Here is a 23,495-nt window from a genome sequence, read left to right as displayed (position 1 = left end):
TTTTTCTACATGCAGAAAAAATATTTTTTCTTTTTTTTTCACTGTTTACTATTTATACTCACGACATAGGGTTTATAACATGTCCGTTCACAGCCTGCTTAGTGCATCTTATGTCCAAGGACACCTTTTGAATATATACTAGCATATATCTCAAACGCAGCTTGTCATGTAACTGAGAATACAGGAAGCACAAAATGTCCTCTGTCTTGAAGACTCACGTGGCGGAAATCTTACTGACTGTAACAAAGTGCCGACACTGGAGACTCCTTAAATAAATAAATGTAAAATAAACATCTCGTTACCTAGCAACAGTCTCTCACAGCATATTATACAATATTAATAATTAGACTTTTTTTTGTTGTTAAATTCCAGCACACCATAGATCATGTCAAGTGTCCATTGTACACGTCATTCATTTTTTTCACACGAGTTGTCACTATAGAAACGATAACATATTTGAACACGCACATTAATGTTAATCATTTGAATTATAGCCAGCATCATTTGAATCATTTATCTTTGAGATGCTGCTAAAGAAAATTAATCAACACCTACTGACCAATCAGATTTGAGAATTCAGCATTATTTTGATACAGCTGATCTTAGCATGTGCTGAATTTGCACTACCCGTGTCAACTTGCGCAAAGCTGTGCATCAGTGGCAGTTAATGATATGTTGTTTTTTTTTTTTTTTTTTTAATTAAATACGGTTTCCTTCTCTCCATGCAGCCACATTGACCAGTCAACCACCTGGCAAGACCCTCGCAAGGCCATGCTCCAGATGAACCAGACAAACTCGGCCAGCCCCGTCCCCGTTCAGCAGCAAAACCTCCTGAACCCGGCCACAGGTCTGCACACACTTCACGCAAACAGACTTCCTCCATCTTCATGCATATTTACCAAAACCTATGGTGCACGTGGGTTCATACAGCACACACACGCACATAATCGCAAGCTAGAGTTGTAGGAGTGTGTCTGCAGTCACATGCTGAGTTGATGTTTATCTGAAAGCCTGGAAGAGATCTGGGAGTCGTAAAACATGACCAGTCCTGCCCCACGTCAGCACACTGCTCCCTTCTCCACCTATCCTACTGCTCACAAGCCCTTTGTAGTCTCAGCCCTTTCATTTTGACGTGTGTGTGTGTGTGTGTGTGTGTGTGTGTGTGTGTAGTGGTGCTTGGCAATATGTTGATATTATATATTGATATTGTTACAGTACAGTATTTTTGCGATACCGCCCATTCCTCCTACGTAATGCGGGTGTGTAGGAATCTTCAGCAACAGTTGTCTTGTCTTCTTTCATCACTTACTTATCTCTGAGCTTGCCATAGTTTCCCAATCGTCCTTTAATCCGCTATCTCTGCTCTAATAAACCCACTAATATATTTCATGAACTTGTTTATGCACACATGGTATTATGTAGCCAAATCAGCTAATTCTTAAGTTTAGTATGTAATGATTTAGTCATGACTATAAGCTTCAATTACGTGTTAATGGCTTTAGCCTCAAAACTATCAAAACAAATCTCTGAACATGTCTTGGCTGATCACAACACTCGGGCTAAAGGTGAACAAATATGCAAATTTTATTTTTGGCGAGATGAATCAATACCATTTTTTCAGACCGAGTACCCGTGTTGGTATCGATGTATCCCTACTGGGAACACAAATTCTTAAATAAAATAAAATAAATAAATAAATTACACAATAGGTAAATTATCAGAATCTGCAGTGGTTGGTGGTCGATCTCTAACCTAGCTGTTCTCTCTCAGGTCCTCTTCCTGAAGGCTGGGAGCAGGCCATCACAGCAGAGGGAGAGATCTACTACATCAACCACAAGAACAAAACAACGTCCTGGCTGGACCCACGGCTCGACCCGCGCTACGGTGAGCTCTACGTTCGTGTTATGCCTCTGCGTATTTATAAACGGAAATAATACACATCAAGGCACGCCACTATCACTAACTACTTAAAATGTCATGCTAAGTATGATCCAGTATTTCCTTTATTTCATGTAATCATCACTGGAGTGTCTGCTTACCAGTTTTGCTTTATTGCTCTTCACTGCTAGAGGTTGCTCAGTCAGAATTTTCCTACATACTTATTTACTTTTCAAGTTGTCGTCAGTGATCCTTGTATTATTTTATAATACTCGGCCAAATTCCTCGTACGTTCTAGTGTGTTCGATTCAATAGTATATCTGCTCCGAGGAACAAGCTCTCTGTGGCACTCCAAACTCTCTAAACAGGAGGCGAAAAAACAGATTTGTGGTCCACCAATCAGAACAAGGAGGCATCTCAATCGTGCTGTCAGTCACGTCTTAAATCTCCCTTCTACGCATTAGAATTTAGATGCGGGGTATGAGTTTCAGGGGCATGGCTTTGGAAGAAATGCTGAGAAAGATGGCATTTGTTTACATTTTAAAAATGGCTACATTTAATATCCAGCCAAAAAATGGACTGTACCTTTTAATGGTTTTAATTTTAAAAAATCTTTCAATACATAAGCCATCAGTTTAGTATGACAACATACAGTAGAATGACTACTGGGTTTTTAAAGTTAATGGATGGCCTTTAGTAGGTTGACGACTCATTGAGATTCTTGTGTGTGTGCGTGTGTGCGTGTGTGTGTGTGTGTGTGTGTGTGTGTGTGTGTCTGAAAGAGACAGTTTTTCTGAAAATAATCCCACTTCCTGTGACTCAAATTGAGGTTAGCCAAAACCGCTGCTATCTCAGGACTCAGCTATGTGTGTGTGCTCACACACTCATTACTACACACACACATACAGTTTATTGCTCCTGAATTACATAGATAGAAACTTTATTCTTCCCTATTACAATAGTTGAATATTAGTTTCCCTACATGCTAATTAAACCAGACCAGATGCCTTTGAGTTTAGGTTCGTAAACTGTTGGTACATTGGGCATCATTGGTGGTCTTAAAAAGAACTGTCGTACATCCACCCCCCACCCCAACCCCCTCCCTGCCCGCTCACTCCCTGTCTCGCTCCCACTCTCGATAAGCCTCTCCATCCGTATGGCTCACAAAGACATGGAGGCTTTTGCTTATGTCACTTTGAGTTACTCTCGCTTGGACGTGCTCTCCCTTCATCCTAAAAACATTGCCTATCCACATCCCCACACCCCCTCTCCCTTTTTACATGTGAAACATCAGCCCTTTTCTGCATAAAAAGTGTGTTGATGTTACAGAGGTGGTTTTCATAGAGGTGGTTTCATGGGAAAAGTGGAAAACGGTGTGTGCGCCTGCCACGTCCTCTGAAAGACCTAAATGCCACTCTGAAACTTTTAGCTCTTTGAAGATTTATAAGTCCTGAATGTACATGTCTGGTGGGCCCCAGAATTGTAATGTGAGGTGGAGAGAGCAGTGCGAGAGTGGGAAAGCAGGAGAGCAGAGAGAAGGGGGGAGAAGTTCTTTACCGCAAAGAAATGGATACCATTTTCTTAGATGAAGGAGCATGTGTAGTGTGGTGCTTGTTTTCCTGCTAACTTTACCACACTAGACTGTAGGACCAGCAACAGATAATAAGCTCAAATTTGGAAAGTGTATCTGTTCATATTTCTTATTCTTCAAGCTTATAGATAGAATCTGAGTCCCCAGTCATTGGGGAAAATATTGGAAAAACTAATTTGGTGTTCCTGAGTGACACAGTGGTCTTAAATTCAAATGCAAGCCGAATGCAAGCTCTTTACGATGTTTCAAATAGCCCAGACTATAGACAATTAATGTTATTAAAAATATGAATATTCAATAATAAATATCCAAAACGGAACTTTTTTGCATATGAAAGTTTGACATGTTTGCTGTACAGGTTATATAAATGGTTTAAAACGGAGTTCAGCTGGTGAGTTACCTCAGAATGTTGGATAGCTAGCTGCATTGCGTGAGCCACTGTTGTTAGCCAACTAGCTAATGTTTGATTTTCTTAGAACTGTCCAAGTTAGAAAAGAGGCAAACTGATCCAATCAGACAGTTTACTTTCTAGTTTTGATTTTGTTCACTTGGGCATATGAGGCATGTGTTGAGGTGTTTGCTGTGTCATGAACGCAAATCTGTGAGGGGAATATAATCTGAAGAGACACTCGGACACTAGATGAATTATTTTATTTTTTCCAATTTCTTTTAGCATTTAAATCTTAAGAAAAGAAAGCAATTACACTTTGTGAATGACTATTATCTTTTATTCTGGGTAAACAATGTATTTGGTACGTGGCTCAAGCTTTTGCGAACTCATAACAACATTGGCTGACTTTACATAGCTAGTTTGCTAACATTCTGAGGTAAATTAAATGCAAAACTTAGTGTTTACAATTATACCACATGTACAAATATGACATGAATTAGACTAATTATTGTTATTATTAGTAGTATTAATATTAATAATAATAATAATAATAATAATAATTCCCAAATTATATTTCCGGTGACTGGAGTGGAGACATGGATTGTGTCCTAATTAACTCTGATGAATGTGTCATGTTGCTGTAAACCTCCCAAGTTAAAAGCTGGCATGTAATAAGGAGAACTAGTTAGGATAAGATAATACGTTATTAATCCCCCGACGGAGAAATTTTAGTCAGTGGGTAGGAACTGGATAGAGCAAAATAATATGGGATAAAATTACAAAAAAGGAAAAATAATATGGGAGAAAAAAATTATATGGGAAGAAATTTTGTTAGAGAAGTCATGGTAGAAGGATCTACTGTTCCACTCTCCTTCTTGTGATGTTTCTTTTCTTTCTCTCTCTCGTTCTCTCTCCCCGCCTTGTATCTTTGTTGCTCTCTCTGTTTATCTCTTTTTCTTCCCTCTTTCTGCCTCTTGCCCTTCTCTCACTCTCTTTCTGTTTCTTTTTCTCCTCTCTCACCCTCCCCTGCCAACGAATGAGGCCCAGAGCAGGCAGGACGCTTTTCTGCTGCACATGCAGACGGACTTGAGTCGGAGCCAGATCTCTTTATACTGCAGCGCTGTACCTAATCTCTTCCAGGCCTTTTCACTCAGAGAGACGCAGAGAACGAGGGAGGGAGGGAGGAGTACCGGGGGGGCTGACTGAGGCAGGCCCAAAGAGAGGGGGAAGGGAGCAGAGAGAGAAAGAAACAGAAGAAAAGTTAGAAGGCCGACATGCATCTACAGGAATCTCCAGAGTGGCTGGGAGCGCTGGAGGCGGAGCTTCACAAATTGGCCTGGACTTAGTGTTCCCAAATGGAGCCTTCATGTTTTTTCACACTCCGTCTGCAAAGAGCACAAACAGAGAGGAGCCACGGATAAAGCCACAAGTAGACACGCACGCAAAGTTGTTCTGCTATGTTTTTTTGTTTTTTTTTTCCCCTCTGTGTCGCTAAAAGGCTATCGGGTTATCAGTTATTTTTTCCGCCTGCACTTCAGTGCAGGAGTTGGCACCTTGTCGCCTGGTGCTGAGTGATGTCACTCTCTTATAGGGCTCTCATCTTTTCCAGAGCTGTGCTATGAGCTAATCCTGACTCACACACACAGTCTGCACGCTTGCCACAGGCCAACAGTTCAGATACACACGTGTGAACGGTTAGCGTTTGTGACTTCAGCGTGATGCATTCACTATATACACGCAAAAAGATCTGAAACATGAGTCATCTTTTTTTCCGCATTGCACTACTATAATGTTTATAGCGCGTATGGCAGCCATCTTGATCTTGTTTTCAGTCAGAAAGAGAAAGAGTGAAGAGTTATAGTAAGGCAGAGAAGCTTCTCTTTCTCTCATTCTTTCTCCCACCATTAAAACATTATCAGCCTGGACGCTTTAAAGAAAAAACGTGTTAACTGGACAGCAGGCAAATATTTGCAGAGGCTTCAAAGGGGCCGTGCCCTGTTGTGCTCCTTAAGAACATTTCCGATAGTTTCCCAGCTTGCTCAGGGTCTTGCCTGCATGTAGATGATCCTGTTGGTGTTGGTGAAGGATGGAGGTCTGATAAGAGTTCCACACGAGCGTGAAAAAGACAAAAGGGCAGAGAGTATTAACTCTTATCTGTCTCAGTCTCTTTCTTGCTTTATCTGTCTGATTTATGGAGTCTTTCTGACACTGTCTAGATCACAGTTTTCCAACATGTTTATTATATGTAGAAATAATCCCACAGCACATTACTAACACCAACCATAAACATAGTCTCATATTTCCATTTTATCCTATATGGATTGCCTGTTCACCAGTTTAGCTTTCGTTTTCTCACTGTACAAGGTTGTACGGTCAATGTTATTGCTTTTTCTGTTTGATGACTTCTAAAGTTTGGTTGCATGAGAAATGCAGTTACTGTATGTTATATTAAGATGTGTATAAGCGGGTCTGTCATCGGGTGATGACAAAGCGCTGTAGCCCTATTACATTTTATTTTTATTCAGTTTGATGTACCTCTAAACACAAAATTGAGATTTTTAAATGAACAATTTTTCGATATTTGGGTCAAAGTTATTGCTGGAGTGCTAAATTAATATTTATTTTTAAAAAACATACTTTCTTGGTACTGAATGAAGTCAGGGTGTGTTATGTCAGAGTTCTTTAAATTGGTTCAAGCTATAAAACCTATTATGTTCTAATATGCAGTACCTGTAAGTTGTTAGCTTGAGTTGTCCAAAGTTAGCCAGCTAGTTCATTCTGATTTGTAATTTTTTTTTTGGTAGTTGTTTAAAATGAAATGTGGGGGGGGGGGGGGGGGTGCTTTATTTTATTATTATTGTTATTTAATTTTGGTGAATCTATTCTTGCATAAAAATTGTTTTAACATCGATATTTCAGACTTAGCCGCGTTTATAGAGATATACGTTCAAGCAGACGCTCCCAAATCACCAGCCAGACTTAACCATTGTGTGTATTTGTGTATATTTTGTCTATAAGTTCAACTTTAAAAATGTCAGTCACAGAAATTCACACAATGTGCCCGTTCCGGAGGGCAAGACGCAACAGGTTCGAGAGTAACAGCTCATTAGCTGTGTTCCCTCCTTCTCTGGGAATAACATACTCTGAACTGCTAGTGCACACGGTTCTGCTTCAATAGACCCGTATCTATGTGAGATAAGGGCATAAAAGGACACACACACAATTTATCACCCTTGCAAGCACACCCACACTCTGGCTGTACCACTCACAACATTCCCACACAGTAATACAGCCTCTGGCAAGGTGGGGGAGGGTTAGAGAGGTGTGTGTGTGTGGCAAGGCTCCGATCTGATTCCCATGGAGAGTGGAGAGCGGAGACTCATTCAAGCCTGAGCAAGTAAACACGCACTGATTGAATGGTGACGAGGCCGGCCGGGGGGGAGGGCGGGGCTCCCCTGCATGACAACGCCAGTGCCATCACTTCTTTGTTTTCATTGGTGGCTTGGGCGCATAAGTAAACAGGGATCCTCGCCGGTTTGATTACAGTTACACCTACCGCAATCAGTGCCATTTGTTTCAGCTATTTGAGGTCTCTGCAGTACACATGACCTCATTCACATGTATTAAAGTGGTTCCCAATGTTTATGTCTCGGCCAACTGTTAAAGAGCACCTGCACACACCCAGTCCTGCAGACACACTGACTGCGGACATTTACAACATGATCTTGGTTAAATCTGAAATAAATATGTACATCAACAGCAGGCATGTTAACTGTATTTTGGTTTGAACCACAGATCATTTGTGTAACAAAGACGTATCTTGGTATTAATATTACAATATAATTCCACTCTTCTGTATTACCATAATGGTCTTGAATATCTGACCCATTTTTGAGCTTGTCAGCACTTTTAGCTGGTCCCCATGAGGAAAACTGCTTTTTATTTATGTATTTATTTATGTATATATTTATTTTTAAAATGAGAACTTTTACATTTTTTAAAAATAAATAAAAGTGCCAGAATGTTTCCTTTTGGTTACTGAGGTTAAGGTTAGGGTTTGGATTAGGTGTAGCTACAGTAATAATTCTATTACTAGATATAGACAAAGCCTTTATTTGTCACATATACGTCACAGCACAGTGAAATTCTTTTTTCACATATCCCACATATAAGTCAGGGTCAGAGCGCAGGGTCAGCCATGATATGGCACCCCTGGAGCAGAGAGGGTTAAGGGCCTTGCTCAAGAGCCCAACAGTGGCAGCTTGGCAGTGCTGGGGCTTGAACCCATAATGTATAATAAGGTGTAGGTTTAGGTGTATAATTATTATTACAGGAGAAATGAAGTTCAAAACTGCAAATCTCTTGTCTTTTTTTTTTATGTCTTCTTGTGTGTAGCTCTGAACCAGCAGCGAATTACCCAGAGTGCGCCGGTAAAGCAGGGCACCCAGCTCCCCTCCAGCCCCCAGAACCCGGCCGTCATGGGAGGGAACAACCAGATGAGACTGCAGCAGCTGCAGCTGGAGAAAGAGAGACTGAGACTTAAACACCAAGAGCTGCTCCGCCCGAGACCACAGGTCCGACACACACACACACACACACACACACACACACACACCCACACACACCCCTACCTTCAGCACCAAATTGAACATGTGTCAAGAGTTCACCTAAATATTTTGGTACCAAAAACACACCTGTCACCATTGCATTAGAAGAATGAGTCGAAGAAGAATTAGAGTACATAGTAATGCATTACAAATTATACTTCAACGCCATTAGGGGTCGAGTTCAACTTTTCATAAAACGTACTCTGTTGAACCGTGCGTCAGCCAATAGGAGACGTCTGGGTGGAGCCCTTTGAAGTCACAGTGCAGTTGAGCAAGACGGAGGAGAGACTAATCACGGTTGCCATGTCCCATCCAGAGCTGTACAGTGCAGTGCTATATTATTTCAAAACACAGCTCATCGCAAGCCTCGGCTCAGTGTGTGTACAAGAATACACACTTCTTAAACGAAGGAGGCAGAATACAAATATGAGGCTCCAGTTTTTAAAACATTCATTTCTTAACGTTATCGTCCCTCATTCACATTATTGGAAACAAGCCTTTTCAAAAACTCCCTCAAAGGCGGCGCAGTTTTAACTTCACTTTCACTGTTTTTGTGAGAACGGCGAAAACATCCAGATGTTTTTGAAAATGCTGATGGCGCAGCATCAACATGTGCTTGTCCGTTGCCCATCTGCTGACCAGGTTGTTACTTTGTGTTCTGCAATTACTTATTTGATAACGTTTGCAATTGAATTTCGCTTTGTTTTATGATTTTTGCGTGTCCTGAATCCACACTGCTAACGCAGTGCAGTGGGTAACCGTTTGTGTTTAAGTGTAGCTTCAAGCCGTAGCTCCACACCATCATCACGAGTCTTTGCCTTTGTCATTTTTTTTTGTTTGGCTACGTTCGTGGCGTTCTGCACTTCACACTCTGCATCACTCATTGCGCATACTCTTATAGTTTCAAATGGGGGTAAAAAGGGGTTACAGGATAAACTTGCATTCCTATTTCTATACAGTGGTGCTTGAAAGTTTGAAAGGCCTGGAAGAAATTTTTATATTTCTGCATAAACATGACCTAAAACATCATCTGATTTTCACAAAGTAGACAACTAGAACCCAATGAAATAAACGAGACAAAAATATTATACTTGGTCATTTATTCATTGAGGAAAACGATCTAATATTACGTATGTGTGAGTGGCAAAAGTATGTGAACCTCTAACGGGCTCACAAACTTTAAAGCACCACTGTATATTTACAAATAACAATTGAGTAGACAGTAAGGAAAACATTGAAACGGGCCTAAAAATGCATTTTCTGACTGACGCAATGGCAAAAATGGCTATAAAAATAAAACGTAATATATTGAAATATAATGTTTTAGAGTAGCTAATGCACTTGTTATAAAACTTTTCATTTAAGCTTTGTCATGAATGAGGCTTTGTGAACTTGCATATGAGAATGGGTCATCTCATATACTCTGCTCTTCTCATAGCCATCAGTACTGTGATGATAAAAACAAGTGCTTTGCTTTGGTCTGTGATTTTTGTGTGTGTGTGTGTTCGTTCTGTCAGTCTCTCGTGTGAAGTGACGTGTGTGTGTGTGTTCGTTCTGTCTATAAGTCTCTCGTGTGAAGTGACGTTGTGTGTGTGTTGTGGGTGACTGAGAGGGGTCATGGATCGGAAGAAGAGGAGGAGACTTGGTAGGGCAGGGAGGGGGCCAGACGGGGACGAGGAGCCCGGAGCCGGGAGAGTTGAAGGGGGGCAGCTTTGGAATGTAAACAGAGTGTTGACTCAGCTCTGCGAACATCACACACACACACACACACAAACTAAACAAAACCGATCTCTTCAGCCCCAAGCAGATAGCTGATGAAGTCAGACCAAAACCCGATGCCGTCAAACACAGCATGTGATGTTGCACTCAATAAAACATGTGGCTTTATCACAAATTCAACACTGTAAAACGAGTCCATCTGACACAACTCCTCTGTTCATTTCCTGTACTTGTGATTAATTCCTCAGCCCGTTTCTTCATTTATAGGAAGTGTGCAATAAAAAAAAAAAAAGAAGGATGTGACCCTGTGCCCTACCCTAGACTTAATGACACGCAATAAACCCACACCTTAGCAGAGTGCAGTTAACCACCCAGTTGGGCCGAGGCCATAAAATCACAGAGGACGCTTACAGAAAGTGACTTTCACAATCTCTTGACAAATGAGAACCAGCTATGTAGCTTGTGACACGTCGCCTGGGATGGGCATCACTATATCATTCAACAGGGTAATAGACGAAACGGCTGGAGGAAAAACTTGTGGGTGAAGTTTTTTTTTTTTTTTTTTTTTTTTTTTTTTTTTTTACACACCGTTCTGTGTGTACATGCCTGGTACGGCAAAACCAGTATTGTTTGTTCGCTAACAAAACAAAAGGCGATCCTGCTTGAATCCCTCCTTGTGAACGACTTAGCAGATCATCCAAGCTTGTAGCTTTGATTTAGTAACAAGAATTACATCAGCAGTAGTCCAGCTTTAAATGCTTTAAAAATCAGTCTGTTAAATGAAACTGTTGGATACAATATAGATGCAGATTGTAGTTTGTTCATATTTATAAAAAATTTTAAGAGAAAAATGTATTGTTTGTTGACGATGAAGCCCTATTTTTGATAAAAAAAAAAATACACATTTGTGCACATTTAACAAGGAGTTGTTATGAAATAGCATTTATTTGGTCCCGCCATCTTAATCATGGTGTGTATGTGTGGGGGTGTGTGTTTACGTGTAGGAGCTGGCTTTGAGGAACCAGCTGCCCACCAGCATGGAGCAGGACAGCGGCACTCAGAACCCGGTTTCCTCCCCTGGCATGGGGCAGGACGGCCGCAGCATGACCACCAACAGCTCAGACCCCTTCCTCAACAGGTGAGGATGAAAGCAGACACATGAGACTGGTTTAACTACGAACGTCTTAATAGCTGCTCGTCATCAGCGGCTGTCAAGGATCTGCAATAAACGTAACACGTAATTACATACGGTACTTTTCCATTTTCACTTACAGTTTTGTGAACAGGTGGGAATTACGGCAGAACATCAAAGCCACCGTATATTTTATAATAATATAATATGTTCATTCTCTGGTGGTACTTCTAATCGAGACGTTTCTCGTCATTGGTTAATCCAGCATAGCGCTATAGAGTTTCAAAATGAGTGTGACTGAGTAGAAGATCACCACAAATAACAGAAGTGCACCATCCAGTGGTCATTAAGAGAAAAATCTCCATGAATGTTCACGCTCAAGGTCCATGGTGTTTTGAGGACCAAATAATGATGGCAGAGTAAACTCGTGGCAGAAATATATGATAAAGATCATGTACGATGAACTGCTCAGGACAAAACAAAATGGGCTTTAAACAACAATGCAGCTTTTAAAAGAGCTGAAAATGTGGTTAAGGGGAAGGCTTCCATACATATTTGTCAATTTATATCCCATTTTCTGGATGTAATGTCCCAATAATTTTGAGTATATATATGAGAAGACTTTGTACTTGGTCCTTGGTATGATTTAGCTACAGTAATACCTGTGTGTGCGTGTGCATCTGCATGTGCGTATCTTTGTGTGTTTGACTGTTCGTGTATGTGTCTTCTTTTTGTACATTTGTGTGTCTGTTTGTGTGTCCATTCATTTCCTGTGTGTCTGCATGCCTCCATTTTGTGTCTGTGTGTCTGTCTGTGCATGTCTTTTGTCTGTCCGTGTGTCTCCGGTTTGTGTTTGTTTCCGTGTTTGTTTCCGTCTGTGTGTGTCTGAGAGAGAGCTTGTGAACAGGCAGAGCTGCCTGTGAGAACATGTGGTCTCAGCTTTACACAGGCATGTCTCCCCCTCACACACATCGGTACTCACAAAGACCCCATTCATCACTCCACACTCATCCACTACACACACACACACACACACACACACACACACACACACACACTCCTCTCACTCTCTTCATTAGTGTAAGCCTGCTGTATTTGCTCTCACACTGTACCCCTGCACACTGGCCTCTGTTTATGGAGAGGTGTGATTCCAAAGCTCGCTCCAAACACCACTTTTACAGCTTTACTTTCAGTGCTGTGAAGTCTTTCAGCTCGCTGCTGCATTTCCCTGATTCTTCTCTTGCTTTTACTGTTCATATTTATGATGCTGCTGTGGGTGTGATGGAAATTGTTGCTGCTGCTGTTAATATTATTATTATTATTGTAGATTTATGGGTTGCTGGAGTGAGAATTGCTTATGTAAGGAATTGTTTCTTTTTTTTGAAACCTTATCTCTTAACTACATTTGTAGCATATGTACAATTGTCACAAACAATAATTTTGTATAATGTGCCTGTAACCTGCTTTTAATGGAAGTATTAAGGTAAATAATTTGAGCATACAGGACAGGGTGGTGTGTCAAATTTCAGTCGTGTTAAATAAAATAAAATAAATATTCCATTAATAATTAATGAACAGTCCGTTTTTGATCATTTATATTTATATACATTGTTAACTACTGATTTAGAGGCAGGGAGATATGGTGAGTTAATTGGTGTTTCTCTCTCTCTCTCTCTCTCTCTCTCTCTCTCTTTCTCTCTCTCTCTGTCCCTCTCTCCTCAGCGGAACGTATCACTCCAGAGATGAGAGCACAGACAGTGGCCTGAGCATGAGCAGTTACAGTGTCCCACGCACTCCAGATGACTTCCTGAACAGCGTAGATGAGATGGAGACAAGTACGATGCTTTAAAAATCTTCCAACACCCCAACCCCTAAATTATGAACACTTAATTTACACTTGAAGTTGATTCATTGTATCAGTCGTATGTTCACATTTCCAACGTTTTATTTGTATTCATCACTTGGAGATGTTTTTGTTGTTTTTGTTTTGTTTCTGTTACTATTTCTAACCATTCTCAACCCATGGAAATTCAGTCAGCAGTCAATGCTAAGTGTAACTCGAGTGTAATTTTAGTCAGGAGTCTTTTGTCACTCATTTATCAGCATATCTGAGAGAAATGCTGATCTTCCTGATGTGTTTGTTTTGTTTCTATGATCACTGTGGCCTTTAAAATGTCTGTATGAAAGACTTTAGCTGGCTAAAGCCCTATTCAGATTGGGTTAGTTTAACACAAAGTGGTGGGGGTAACCTAATTATTACCGGAGCATCTCTGGGGTTTTTGTCCCGTCTGAATCTGTTATGCAGGTAATATTGTACGGACTGCACACGTACACGCTTATGTTATGATGACGCTGTATTTTACAAAATAAACAGTAGAAATAACCTGAGGTAATATCAGAATTGATATAAAGGTTATTTATAATCAACATATATATATTTATAACAGATTATATCCTGTTATAAAGCGGTTTTTTCAGTTTTTCTTCAGTATAAAGACACTCCAGGAAGTGGAGTTCTGCCGCTGAAACCAAAATGAAAGCAAGCATTGAGGTTAAAATGCTGAACGATGACATTTAAAAGGACTTGTCAGAGAAGCAGTGGTTACAAAGGGGTTTTAAGTATGTTACATACGTAGCCTACGCACAATGCCCTCCACTAATTTTGGCACCCTTGGTGAATATGAGCAAAGAAGGCTGTGAAAAATTGTCTTATGACCTATTAATGTTCATTAGTACAAGTGCTTATAATATTGGTCACAATCGGTGTGTATTAAAATGACTTGTGAATAACGTTTAATGTGACGAACAGGTCGCAACACACCTAGGAGACAAAAAAAACCAACATGCCTTACAGTTTGGTAAATGTAGTACGTTTCCTCTTCCACCCTCAGGTGACTCCCTCGGCCCTGTGTCCTTGGCTACCCAGCCGAGCCGTTTCCCAAACTACCTGGATGAAATCCCAGGCACCGATGTGGACTTGGGCACCCTGGAGGGCGAGAGCATGGCAGTGGAGGGTGAGGAGCTGATGCCGAGCCTGCAGGAGGCGCTGAGCTCCGACATCCTGAATGACATGGAGTCTGTGCTGGCTGCGACCAAGATCGACAAAGAGAGCTTCCTGACCTGGTTATAGATCAGCTTTAACACACACTCCGCCTCTGCTCTCTTCACACTGAACTACTGCCTAGGCCAATCTGTGAAGGATGTGTAGATGCTTCGAGGGTTTTTTTGTTTGTTTGTTTTTTTTTTAAAGACATTTCAGTCTCTTAGACTTCGATTGCTTTTTTTTTTCCCCACTCACGTTAAGCATTAATCACGGCTGGACTGGTTTCAGTGGGAGTTTTTGCCCATAATATGTAAACCACATATGGCCGAACTGGTTTTAAAAGCAGATTTCATTTCTTTTATTCTTTTCCCCTCCCATTACCTTTTTTCCATGTCTGCATCCTCAAGGCTGGCCCATGAACAGACAATTATTCACCCTCTCCTCTTATATACACGTGTGTATGGTGTTGAACCCTCATCACTCTCATATACGACCTCATCCTCTGCCTCGCCCATGGCATGAACTGCAGCGCCTTCTTTCCTTCGTTCACTACAAGCCTGGCAAACCAAAAACACTCACGAGGGCTGCTTGCTTGTGTGTGTGGATCATGATGAGATCTCCGTGAGCTTGAGCTGGAGATCTTGAGGGTTGAACCTGTTGCTTTAGGAAGGCGGATCGCCCTGCTCGGCTGTGCCAGCATATCAAACTGTAATCGATACAAGTGCCTTCGGTTGGATCTCTTAGTGCCGCAAATGAAACACTACTTTTTAACACTATATATATTTTTGAACAATTCTGCCCGCGCTCATTTCTATTTACAGTTTTCATTAAGCGAAAATGTCTTTTAAAATTTATATCAAAATGCATTTTGTTGGATTTTTATCAACTCTAGCCTCAGTCTTGTTTAAGACTGATTTTTTTTTTTCTTCCCCCCCCACCCCCCATGTATGATAGATCAAATTCTTTTCTCATGGTAACTGGTTTGTTATCTAACATGGTTGCCTTCCAGCATGCTGCCAATGTGTAATCATCGCAGAATAGATGGAACTGATTATCGCTATTACCTAGTAATCAGCAGAAATGATCAGTCTAGATTCAGAGAGCTGTTTTTGTATGTTAATATGTAGGTTTTCAATCATTATTAATGTATTTTTGCCTATTCAGTGACCGTATCGTTCAAAAGCAAGGAGCAGAACGTCAGACGAACTGAGCATGGGGATGGACGCCTGTTCGGCGTAGAAGTGATCGAAGCGATGGATTTGCTATGTTTTAAGCAGGATAAATAAGCACGTCTCGAAGGTTTGCGGTTTAGAGCAGCAGGTAGCTGGTACTCGGTTTGGTAATCATGTATTAAGAACGATAGCATTATAGAGTTGAATGAAAACAATCAGCGATTTTTTTTTTTACTTGCTTTCGACGAGGCTTCCAAAGAGTTTGAGTCTTTTGTTTTTTTTCCTCTTTTTAAAAACAAAATAATTTATCCTATTCTTTGTGTGTATACATGTAGCATAAGCTAATGAGAGAATGTCCAGCTGATGATTAGTCAGTGGATGTGTGATGACCGTCACAAATCTCCCATACTAGACACTCAATGAGCAAGTTACCAAGAGCAGCCTTGTTGTCAGTCGTTTACATTGTTGCAGAGCGATAGAACACTACAGACGTTAAGCGATAATGCTGTTGTAGATGCTTTATATAGAGACACAATGTGTATCTTAAGATGTTTACAAGAATATTACCCCATACACTACAGAGACGATGATCCCACACTTTAAATGTGATTTTATATTTTAAAAGTTTAAAGGTTTGTTAATGAATTGCAGTTTGATGCATCCTCCATGAGTTAACACGAACAAGGCATGTGCTGATCATGGCTCATACCATATATCAATATTCATACCATATAGCAACAAAATGATCAAAATATCACTTCCCTTGCATTCCATTTTCCGAGGCAGCTGCCAAAGTAGGCAACATTTTTTTGGGGACGTTCGTGCCTGTGAGGTAAAGTCTCTCGTACAGAATTTCTAATTGAATAAACATATCATAATGCCGGATACCGTGATAAAATAATAGTGATATGGAAATTGAATATCAGCACCTGCCTTATGTGAGCAAAGATCAAAACCTGTGATCAAACTATGTCACTGTGACCTGAGCAAATAGTGAAAAAAAAAAAAAAAAAGACCCGAGAAGTATGTTTAGAATAGTATCTATTTTTTACAGAAGTATGGTGTTGATGGACACTTGATGGAATAAACAGTGTTGGAGATAGCAATGCAACAAAACAAAACAAAAAAAAAATCATAATTTTTATAACTTGTTGGTACAGTGCTGGTATTGCATGTTTAACAGAACATTGCTTAAAATGTGTGTCACTTAAACATGATTTTATGCGTAGTTAGTGTGCGACTCTGAATATATAATAACTTTTGGTTGTTTTTTTTTGTAGCGGTAGAGTACTAATCACTCAAGTTAAAGGATTGGTATTTAGATATCTCTAAATGCACACAGAATGAATTTATATCCATTTATTATGATCTGTTTTTTTCTTTCTTTTTTTTTTAATAGATTTATGTGCATGTATCTTAGAATCTTATGTTCTGTTACATTCTATCACTTTTCATAATACTTTAAAATGGATGGGCCTGTAATAAAAATATATACTTTGTTGTACTGGTTGTTTTGAGAACTCCATTATTTAAACACAAAAAACATACGTAGAAAACCTGATGACATCCACACATGCGCTCGGTGGCCACTTTATTAGGAACACCTGTCCCCCCGGTTCCCCCCCCCCCCCTTTCTCCCCATAATTTTATGCAATTATCTAATCAATCAGTCTTGCTGTTAATGTTCAGGTGACTTTGACTGTTTACACATTGGTGTGAAAAACAAAAAACATCCAGTGAGTTGCAGTTCTGTGGGTGGAAACACCTTGTTGATGTGAGAGGTCAGAGAAGAACAGCCAGACTCTAATGGAAGGCCTCAGTAACTCAAATAATCACTCTTTACAAGCGTGCTGAGAAGGAAAGCATCTCGGAATACACAACACGTCAAAACTTGAGGCGGATGGGCTAAAACAGTAGAAGATTACAACATGGGGTTTCACTGCTGTCGGCTGAGAACAGGAATCTGAGGCTGCAGTGAGCACAGGCTCACCTGAACTGGACAGATGAATATTGGACAAACATTGTCTGGTCTTTTTCCAATCTTCATCTGTCCTCTTCTGCTGCCATCTGTTCAGTGTGTGTACGTGCTCTTCTCTGTTTTGATGATGTTGGTTGATGTCTCAGAGATTTCTATTGAGAAAGGTCTAATATGAATCTGTACTTTTTTATGTACATGCTGTTGAATAGCAACAGCCACCTCACGCTGACCTGTAACAGTACAGTAAGACTTGTCCAATCATAAACCAGCTTTTTATGACCGTTAGACACTCCAGTGGTTCCACTATTATATGATGGCATCATGTTGTTCTCTAAAAGATTTTAAAAAGAGAGAGAGAGAATTAATTACAACTTTGAAATCCTTGTTTTTAAGCATGTGCCAATAAACTTTCTAATGTCTAATATTTTATCAGAATTTGCATTATTATCAAGATGCTGTATTTATACAAGGACTCACTGATATATCAAAATAACCTGGTGTGCTTTATTTATTTATTTTTTTTAAGCCTGTGGTGGGAAACTTCAAGGCATGGCTTTACCCTCTGTCTGTTCTGTGGTCATTGGAGTCTCGTTCTTCTCACAGCACAGCAATGATCATTTTTTTAATCATTAAACAGCAACACGTTTAAAATCTGTTCATTGTTAGGCTTCAGTTATATCAAGCTTCCACCATAATTCCTTGTAAATTGCAGTTTATAAATTGGAATAACGTCAGCTCTGCTCTCATAGAAAATATATCACCTTCTGACCGATCAGAAGCGAGAACTCTGCAACATTGTGACATAAAATAACATTATGGATTGCTGGGAGTCACATCAATAAGACTACAAATTATTTTGACTCTAAGCTGATGTACTAGGGCTTGGCTCTTGGTAACCAGGTAAAGTGATGATACTCACAGAGCTCGATAGCGCCCCTGCTGGCCAGAGCAGATGAACCTGTAGCCCACACACGCAGCCAGTGTTATGATGAAGCCCAGGGTCATCCCACCCAGGAAACTGCCCACATGGACCTGGGAACACACTGCTGAGCGGATTGGGACGACAGCGGCTTTGGTTAAAAGAACAACTGGTGTTTTTGTTATTATTATTATTATTATTATTATTATTATATTTTATTTCAGTGTTGTTTAAAAATTCACAGAAAAAAAATGAAAGTAGAGATGTAGGAAAGACAGCAGACACATCCACAGACTTTGCTGCTTGTTTCAAAACTGAAACATTATGAATGAATTAAAGCAACAACATACTTAAGTTTGGGAAATAACTTGTGTTTATGACAAGTTGAAAGTGATTCTACAGATACAGAGTACAGCAGCAATTTTAAATCCTTTTAAGAGTTTTAATAAACATAGTTACATACTAACAACATGAAATGTTTAAATGTCCCAAACCACTTTATTGTCCAAATAAAAAGAATTATATATTTAATTATCTCTGTAAAAAGCCTGTCAAATGCATTGTTTCTCATGAAGATAACATATTAAAACTAGCCCAATAATAATAACCCATAATTCGAATTATAGCTGGAACTATTGTCTGAGCTGTGCTGTTATAGAAAATGAATTAATACCTTCTGACCAATCAGAATCCAGAATTCAACAGTGCTGTGGTGTAAACATGGTTAATACCTGATGTAGGAGGTGGAGCGTTTTGGCTCCACATTGTTGTAAATGGAGTTCTTAACAATGGTGTAGTGTGTGTGATGGATTCATGGCTGGATGAGTTTGAAGCTGTGAGAGTTACTTGTCCTTCCCAAGCAGTAACATATACCCCAGTTGCTGTAATATGTGCTTTGCTCTCATTTCTTGCATTTTGAGAGGTGGATAAATCTGGAAATAAAAGGTAAAAAACTGTTTGAAAATTCATTATCTCCATCCATCTTCTATACCGCTTTATCCTTTTCAGGGTCACGGGGAAACCTGGAGCCTATCCCAGGGAGCATCGGGCACAAGGCGGTATACACCCTGGACAGGGTGCCAATCCATCGCAGGGCACAATCACATACCCATTCATACTCTACGGACACTGGCAATATTTTTTTGTTTTTTTCTATCGATGAAGGGAAATGAGAAATTGTACAATGGGATAATATGGTATATTACCACAGTACCATCCCAACCAACAGCAGGTTTCACAAATCCGGCACAATTACAACTAAAGGACATTAAATAAAAATGATAATACAATTCTTAAAATAAATAAAATAAAATAAATTCTAGTCGCTTTCTATGGGTCTACAAAAATATTACATTTGTAAAATTAAATTTTTTTTAAAAAACATCTAAGCTTTTTGGTATTTGTTCATCTCATTATCTTGAATGATTCAAAGTACTCTCATTCTGATATCGATAATACAATAACCTAGGATAACACACACACACACACACACACACACACACACACACACACACACACACAAAACAATCTGGAGAAAAGCCAGTCAATCACCTGAATCCCCTTAAACCTAAAAGAGACAGTTGTAACAGCACCAATAGTTTGTTGTAACACGAATGGTTGTAGAAGTGATTTGAGCTAGGTCAAGAATAAGGATAAACTTAGACTGCGATTAAAAAACTGTTTAAGTATTTAATTTAAATCAACTTAACAAAAAAAATTTGGGGCGTTTATTGACATCATAATAAAAATAGATTATGATCCAATGAAACCGGTTGGTTCTGGTCAGAGCTGCTGTTTGTCACGGATGGCATAGTGCTGCACTGCCCCCTAGCGGCCTGAGAGATTTGGGGATTTAGCAAAGGTAAATAAACCTCTAAATAGCGAATAATTAAAAATGCAGACATTAGTATGCATTTTTAACTCACTAAAAGATTAACTACTTCTATTAACTTACTAAGTAACTATATAGAGATGTATCTACAAGAATGCTACCTATTATTCTAATGTCCACAGTAAAGAAATTACCGACAAATAACTAAGTCTAAATTCCATTAAAGACTATTTTTCACTAATATAAAAAAAAATGTCCCGAGCCCGTTTAATAGGAATTACAATAAACAGGCCATGGTTAATCTGGATTACAAACCAACAACGAATAATTAAACCACAGTTAAAGCAATGTGGTTTTTATTTCGATATAAAATCAACTGTATGAACTCTTTCGGGCAAAATCCCCCGTTGGTTTAGTGTCTGTAAATAACACTGACAACTTTGTCCATTCTTTGTATTATCTTATCTTGGTTGTTGTTTTAGTTGATAGTGGTTTAATAGTAATTCAAAATGAGTTTATTCCTAATATATAACGGATACTAGTGAGGAAAACGGACTTACCCCAGATATCAAAGAAAGTGAGATAGAAAATCATGAAAAAGCAGCTGGTTTTCATTCCTGTCCCAGATGGAGTCCTGAACAGCTTTTAGGATGAGCCACAAAAACAACAAATGAAAAGTGCACTCGTGTGATTTATCTTCAAAATAAACCAAATCCGGGCGGAAAGCAACACAGCATACTACCCTACTAAACAGTGTGTGGAAACAGTGTGTGGAAACAGTGTGTGGAAACAGTGTGCCACGTAAAGAAACTGTGGTAGCGACATACTGACATACAGAGGACTTGTGTTTTCACATAGGCCTGTAGTTCTTCTTACAATATTGGGGAAAGTACTTGAGTAATTGTACTATACTTAACCCTTTATGGTACCACTGGGCAAAAAAAAGTTTGTACTGCTTTTTTCCCTAATTAAAACAGAATCAGTACTCATCTCATGTTGATATTTCTGTAAAGCTGCTTTGAGACAATGTCTATTGTAAAAAGCGCTATACAAATAAAATTGAATTGAATCTCCTATTATTTATTTTCTATTTCATATTTATAATTTTGAAGGATTTTGGAGTTTGTCCCTAGAGCCAATATTGTACCATTATGGGAAATACTGAAAGAGTGCATGTTTTCATGCAAAATATATATATATATATATATATATATATATATATATATATATATATATATATATATATATATTTTTTTTTTTTTTTTTTTTTTTTTTTTTTTTTTTTTTTAAAGTAAATAAACATATTTATAAATATTGTTTCCCCTGTCCCAAATTTTTTGAGACATGTTGTGGCAATCAAATTCAAAATTACCTTTTTTATTATTTTTTTTCTTAAAATGGTATGTTTCCTCAGTTTAAACATGTGATATGTTTTCTATGTTCTATTGTGAATAACATACGAGTTTATGAGATTTCAAAACATTGCATTCTGTTTTTATTTACATTTTACACAGCGTCCCAACTTTTTTGGAATTGAGGTTGTACATCTGGAAATGCTTCTGGAGAGAATCAGGATCCCTCATCTAATCGTTCAAGGTTTAAACCAAAATCATTATTTATGCCTCCTGTACACAATGCAACAATTAATACTTCAATCAAAAATATCACTTATGATGCTGAAGCAAGTTGCTCATCCATGACGATTGCAATCGCTGCATCTCTACTTCAAATCATGAGCAGTTACTTCTCCATACCCTTCTCTTCCTATGGTTCTGGGAACAGTTTATCTTCCTCTCATCTGTCCAAAGGATGTTTTTTTGCTTTGTTTGTTTTTTTAAAGATGTTTTTGGCCAACTCTAATCTGGTCTTCCTGTTTTTGAAGTTTACTTCTCGTGGTAAATCCTCTGTATTTAGTCTGGTGTCTTCTCTTGATTGTTTACTTTGACACAGAAATGCCTAGCTAATGGAGAGTGTTCTTGATCCCGGAAACAACTGAGCAGCCAATTGTCCAATTACTCTTGGTCCTTTAAAATGGAGTAGGGACACATGCAAGTGCTGTAATTGGTTCACCCAAGTTGGATTTAAATACCCTCAACGCTCCCAGTTGTGGGCATCTGTATGCCAAAAAAATCAGGTGTGAAAAAAAAATCTGTTTCAGTGTGATCCATTCCTCTATTACTCAATACCAGTAGCAATTACAGTGATTCCGACATAAGCTTCAGAGTGTCACCTTTCAAAAGAGACCAAAACTATGCATGTACTCCAAACGGTTCAAGAACAGCTTTAATTTTAATTTGGGTATGCCTTGGATAGGTGTTTTAGGCTAATTTTACTGAAAGTTCATGGGGTTAAAACTGAATGTCTGTGCTTATATTCCATATATACTGTGGTAGACAGCCAAAATAACAATTTTGTCAATGTCCAAATATTTATGGACCTGACTGTATGTGAACATAATTTTCATAGTATAAATTTTCAAATGAGAACTAGCTACAAATGACCTCTGTGCTTTTAGTGGTCACAATACAAGTGTATTCAAGAAGAAATATCTGGGGGAGAAACAAGAAACCAGTTGCAGAACCATCAAAACAAGCTGATGCTTCATGCCATACCCTCATGTGCCGCTCATGTAAGTGGTTCACAAAGACCAAATACAAACGATAGTACATGCATACACTAATTATTATAATTATTGCTGCTTAACTAATTAAACTTAAGCTAGTGCAAGAATTATATATTAGATTGTATGAGTTTGTCCTCTTGCTAATCTAACAGTTTACTTTATTGGAGCGTTTCATCCATTGAAGTCTTTTTTAACGTTGTTTTTATTTGTGCTATGACAGAAAACTGCATCTGTGTATACACAGCAAAGCCTCAAATTCTTCAGCAATAAAGCAAAATGTGAGGCAGACTAGGAGGAACGAGTACAGCTAGATCACTTGTAGGCCATTAGAAGAGATCCGGTTTCATTTGATATATTCACATATGCAGAGACAATGCTGAGCCTGCGATCTGAGAACACTTGTAATAATAAAGCAGATCAAAATCTACAAATACACTAAGTTTTATGACAGTTACAGCTTTTTTAATGCAATCTGTTCTTGTTATTTCTTCTAGAAGAAGCTATGATCACATACAAAACATTTACACATCAGAAACGACTGAGAGATTCACAAAATAAATAAAAAGTACAATTGCACACCAGCCGATCGGAATAAATTTCATATGACAGCG

The 23,495-nt window shown here is 39.0% G+C and overlaps 1 protein-coding gene and 1 long non-coding RNA gene across 3 annotated transcripts in view; one reads left to right on the top strand and one right to left on the bottom strand.

Moving 5' to 3' along the window:
- Positions 1 to 17,037, top strand: part of yap1 (Yes1 associated transcriptional regulator) — a 35,209-nt gene extending 18,172 nt beyond the window's left edge. The window contains exons 3-8 of one of the 2 annotated variants that reach the window (XM_053622723.1): positions 729 to 847; positions 1,771 to 1,884; positions 8,256 to 8,434; positions 11,191 to 11,324; positions 13,041 to 13,153; positions 14,210 to 17,037. In XM_053622723.1, the coding sequence (XP_053478698.1) occupies positions 729 to 847; positions 1,771 to 1,884; positions 8,256 to 8,434; positions 11,191 to 11,324; positions 13,041 to 13,153; positions 14,210 to 14,448 (898 nt within the window). In that variant the 3' untranslated portion in view covers positions 14,449 to 17,037. The remainder of the gene's footprint in view (positions 1 to 728; positions 848 to 1,770; positions 1,885 to 8,255; positions 8,435 to 11,190; positions 11,325 to 13,040; positions 13,154 to 14,209) is intronic. The other variant, XM_053622725.1, reaches the window with a different exon arrangement.
- Positions 16,798 to 21,052, bottom strand: LOC128606550 (uncharacterized). Its single transcript, XR_008385698.1, has 4 exons — positions 20,822 to 21,052; positions 19,162 to 19,362; positions 18,431 to 18,581; positions 16,798 to 17,842 (listed from the first exon to the last, which is right to left on the bottom strand). It is a non-coding gene; the product is annotated as an uncharacterized LOC128606550 (long non-coding RNA).
- Between the last annotated feature and the right edge of the window lie 2,443 nt (positions 21,053 to 23,495).

The sequence above is a fragment of the Ictalurus furcatus genome, chromosome 4, assembly GCF_023375685.1.
Source record: "Ictalurus furcatus strain D&B chromosome 4, Billie_1.0, whole genome shotgun sequence".
NCBI classification, from domain to species: Eukaryota; Metazoa; Chordata; class Actinopteri; order Siluriformes; family Ictaluridae; genus Ictalurus; species Ictalurus furcatus.
This window is presented reverse-complemented; position numbering and strand designations above follow the sequence as displayed.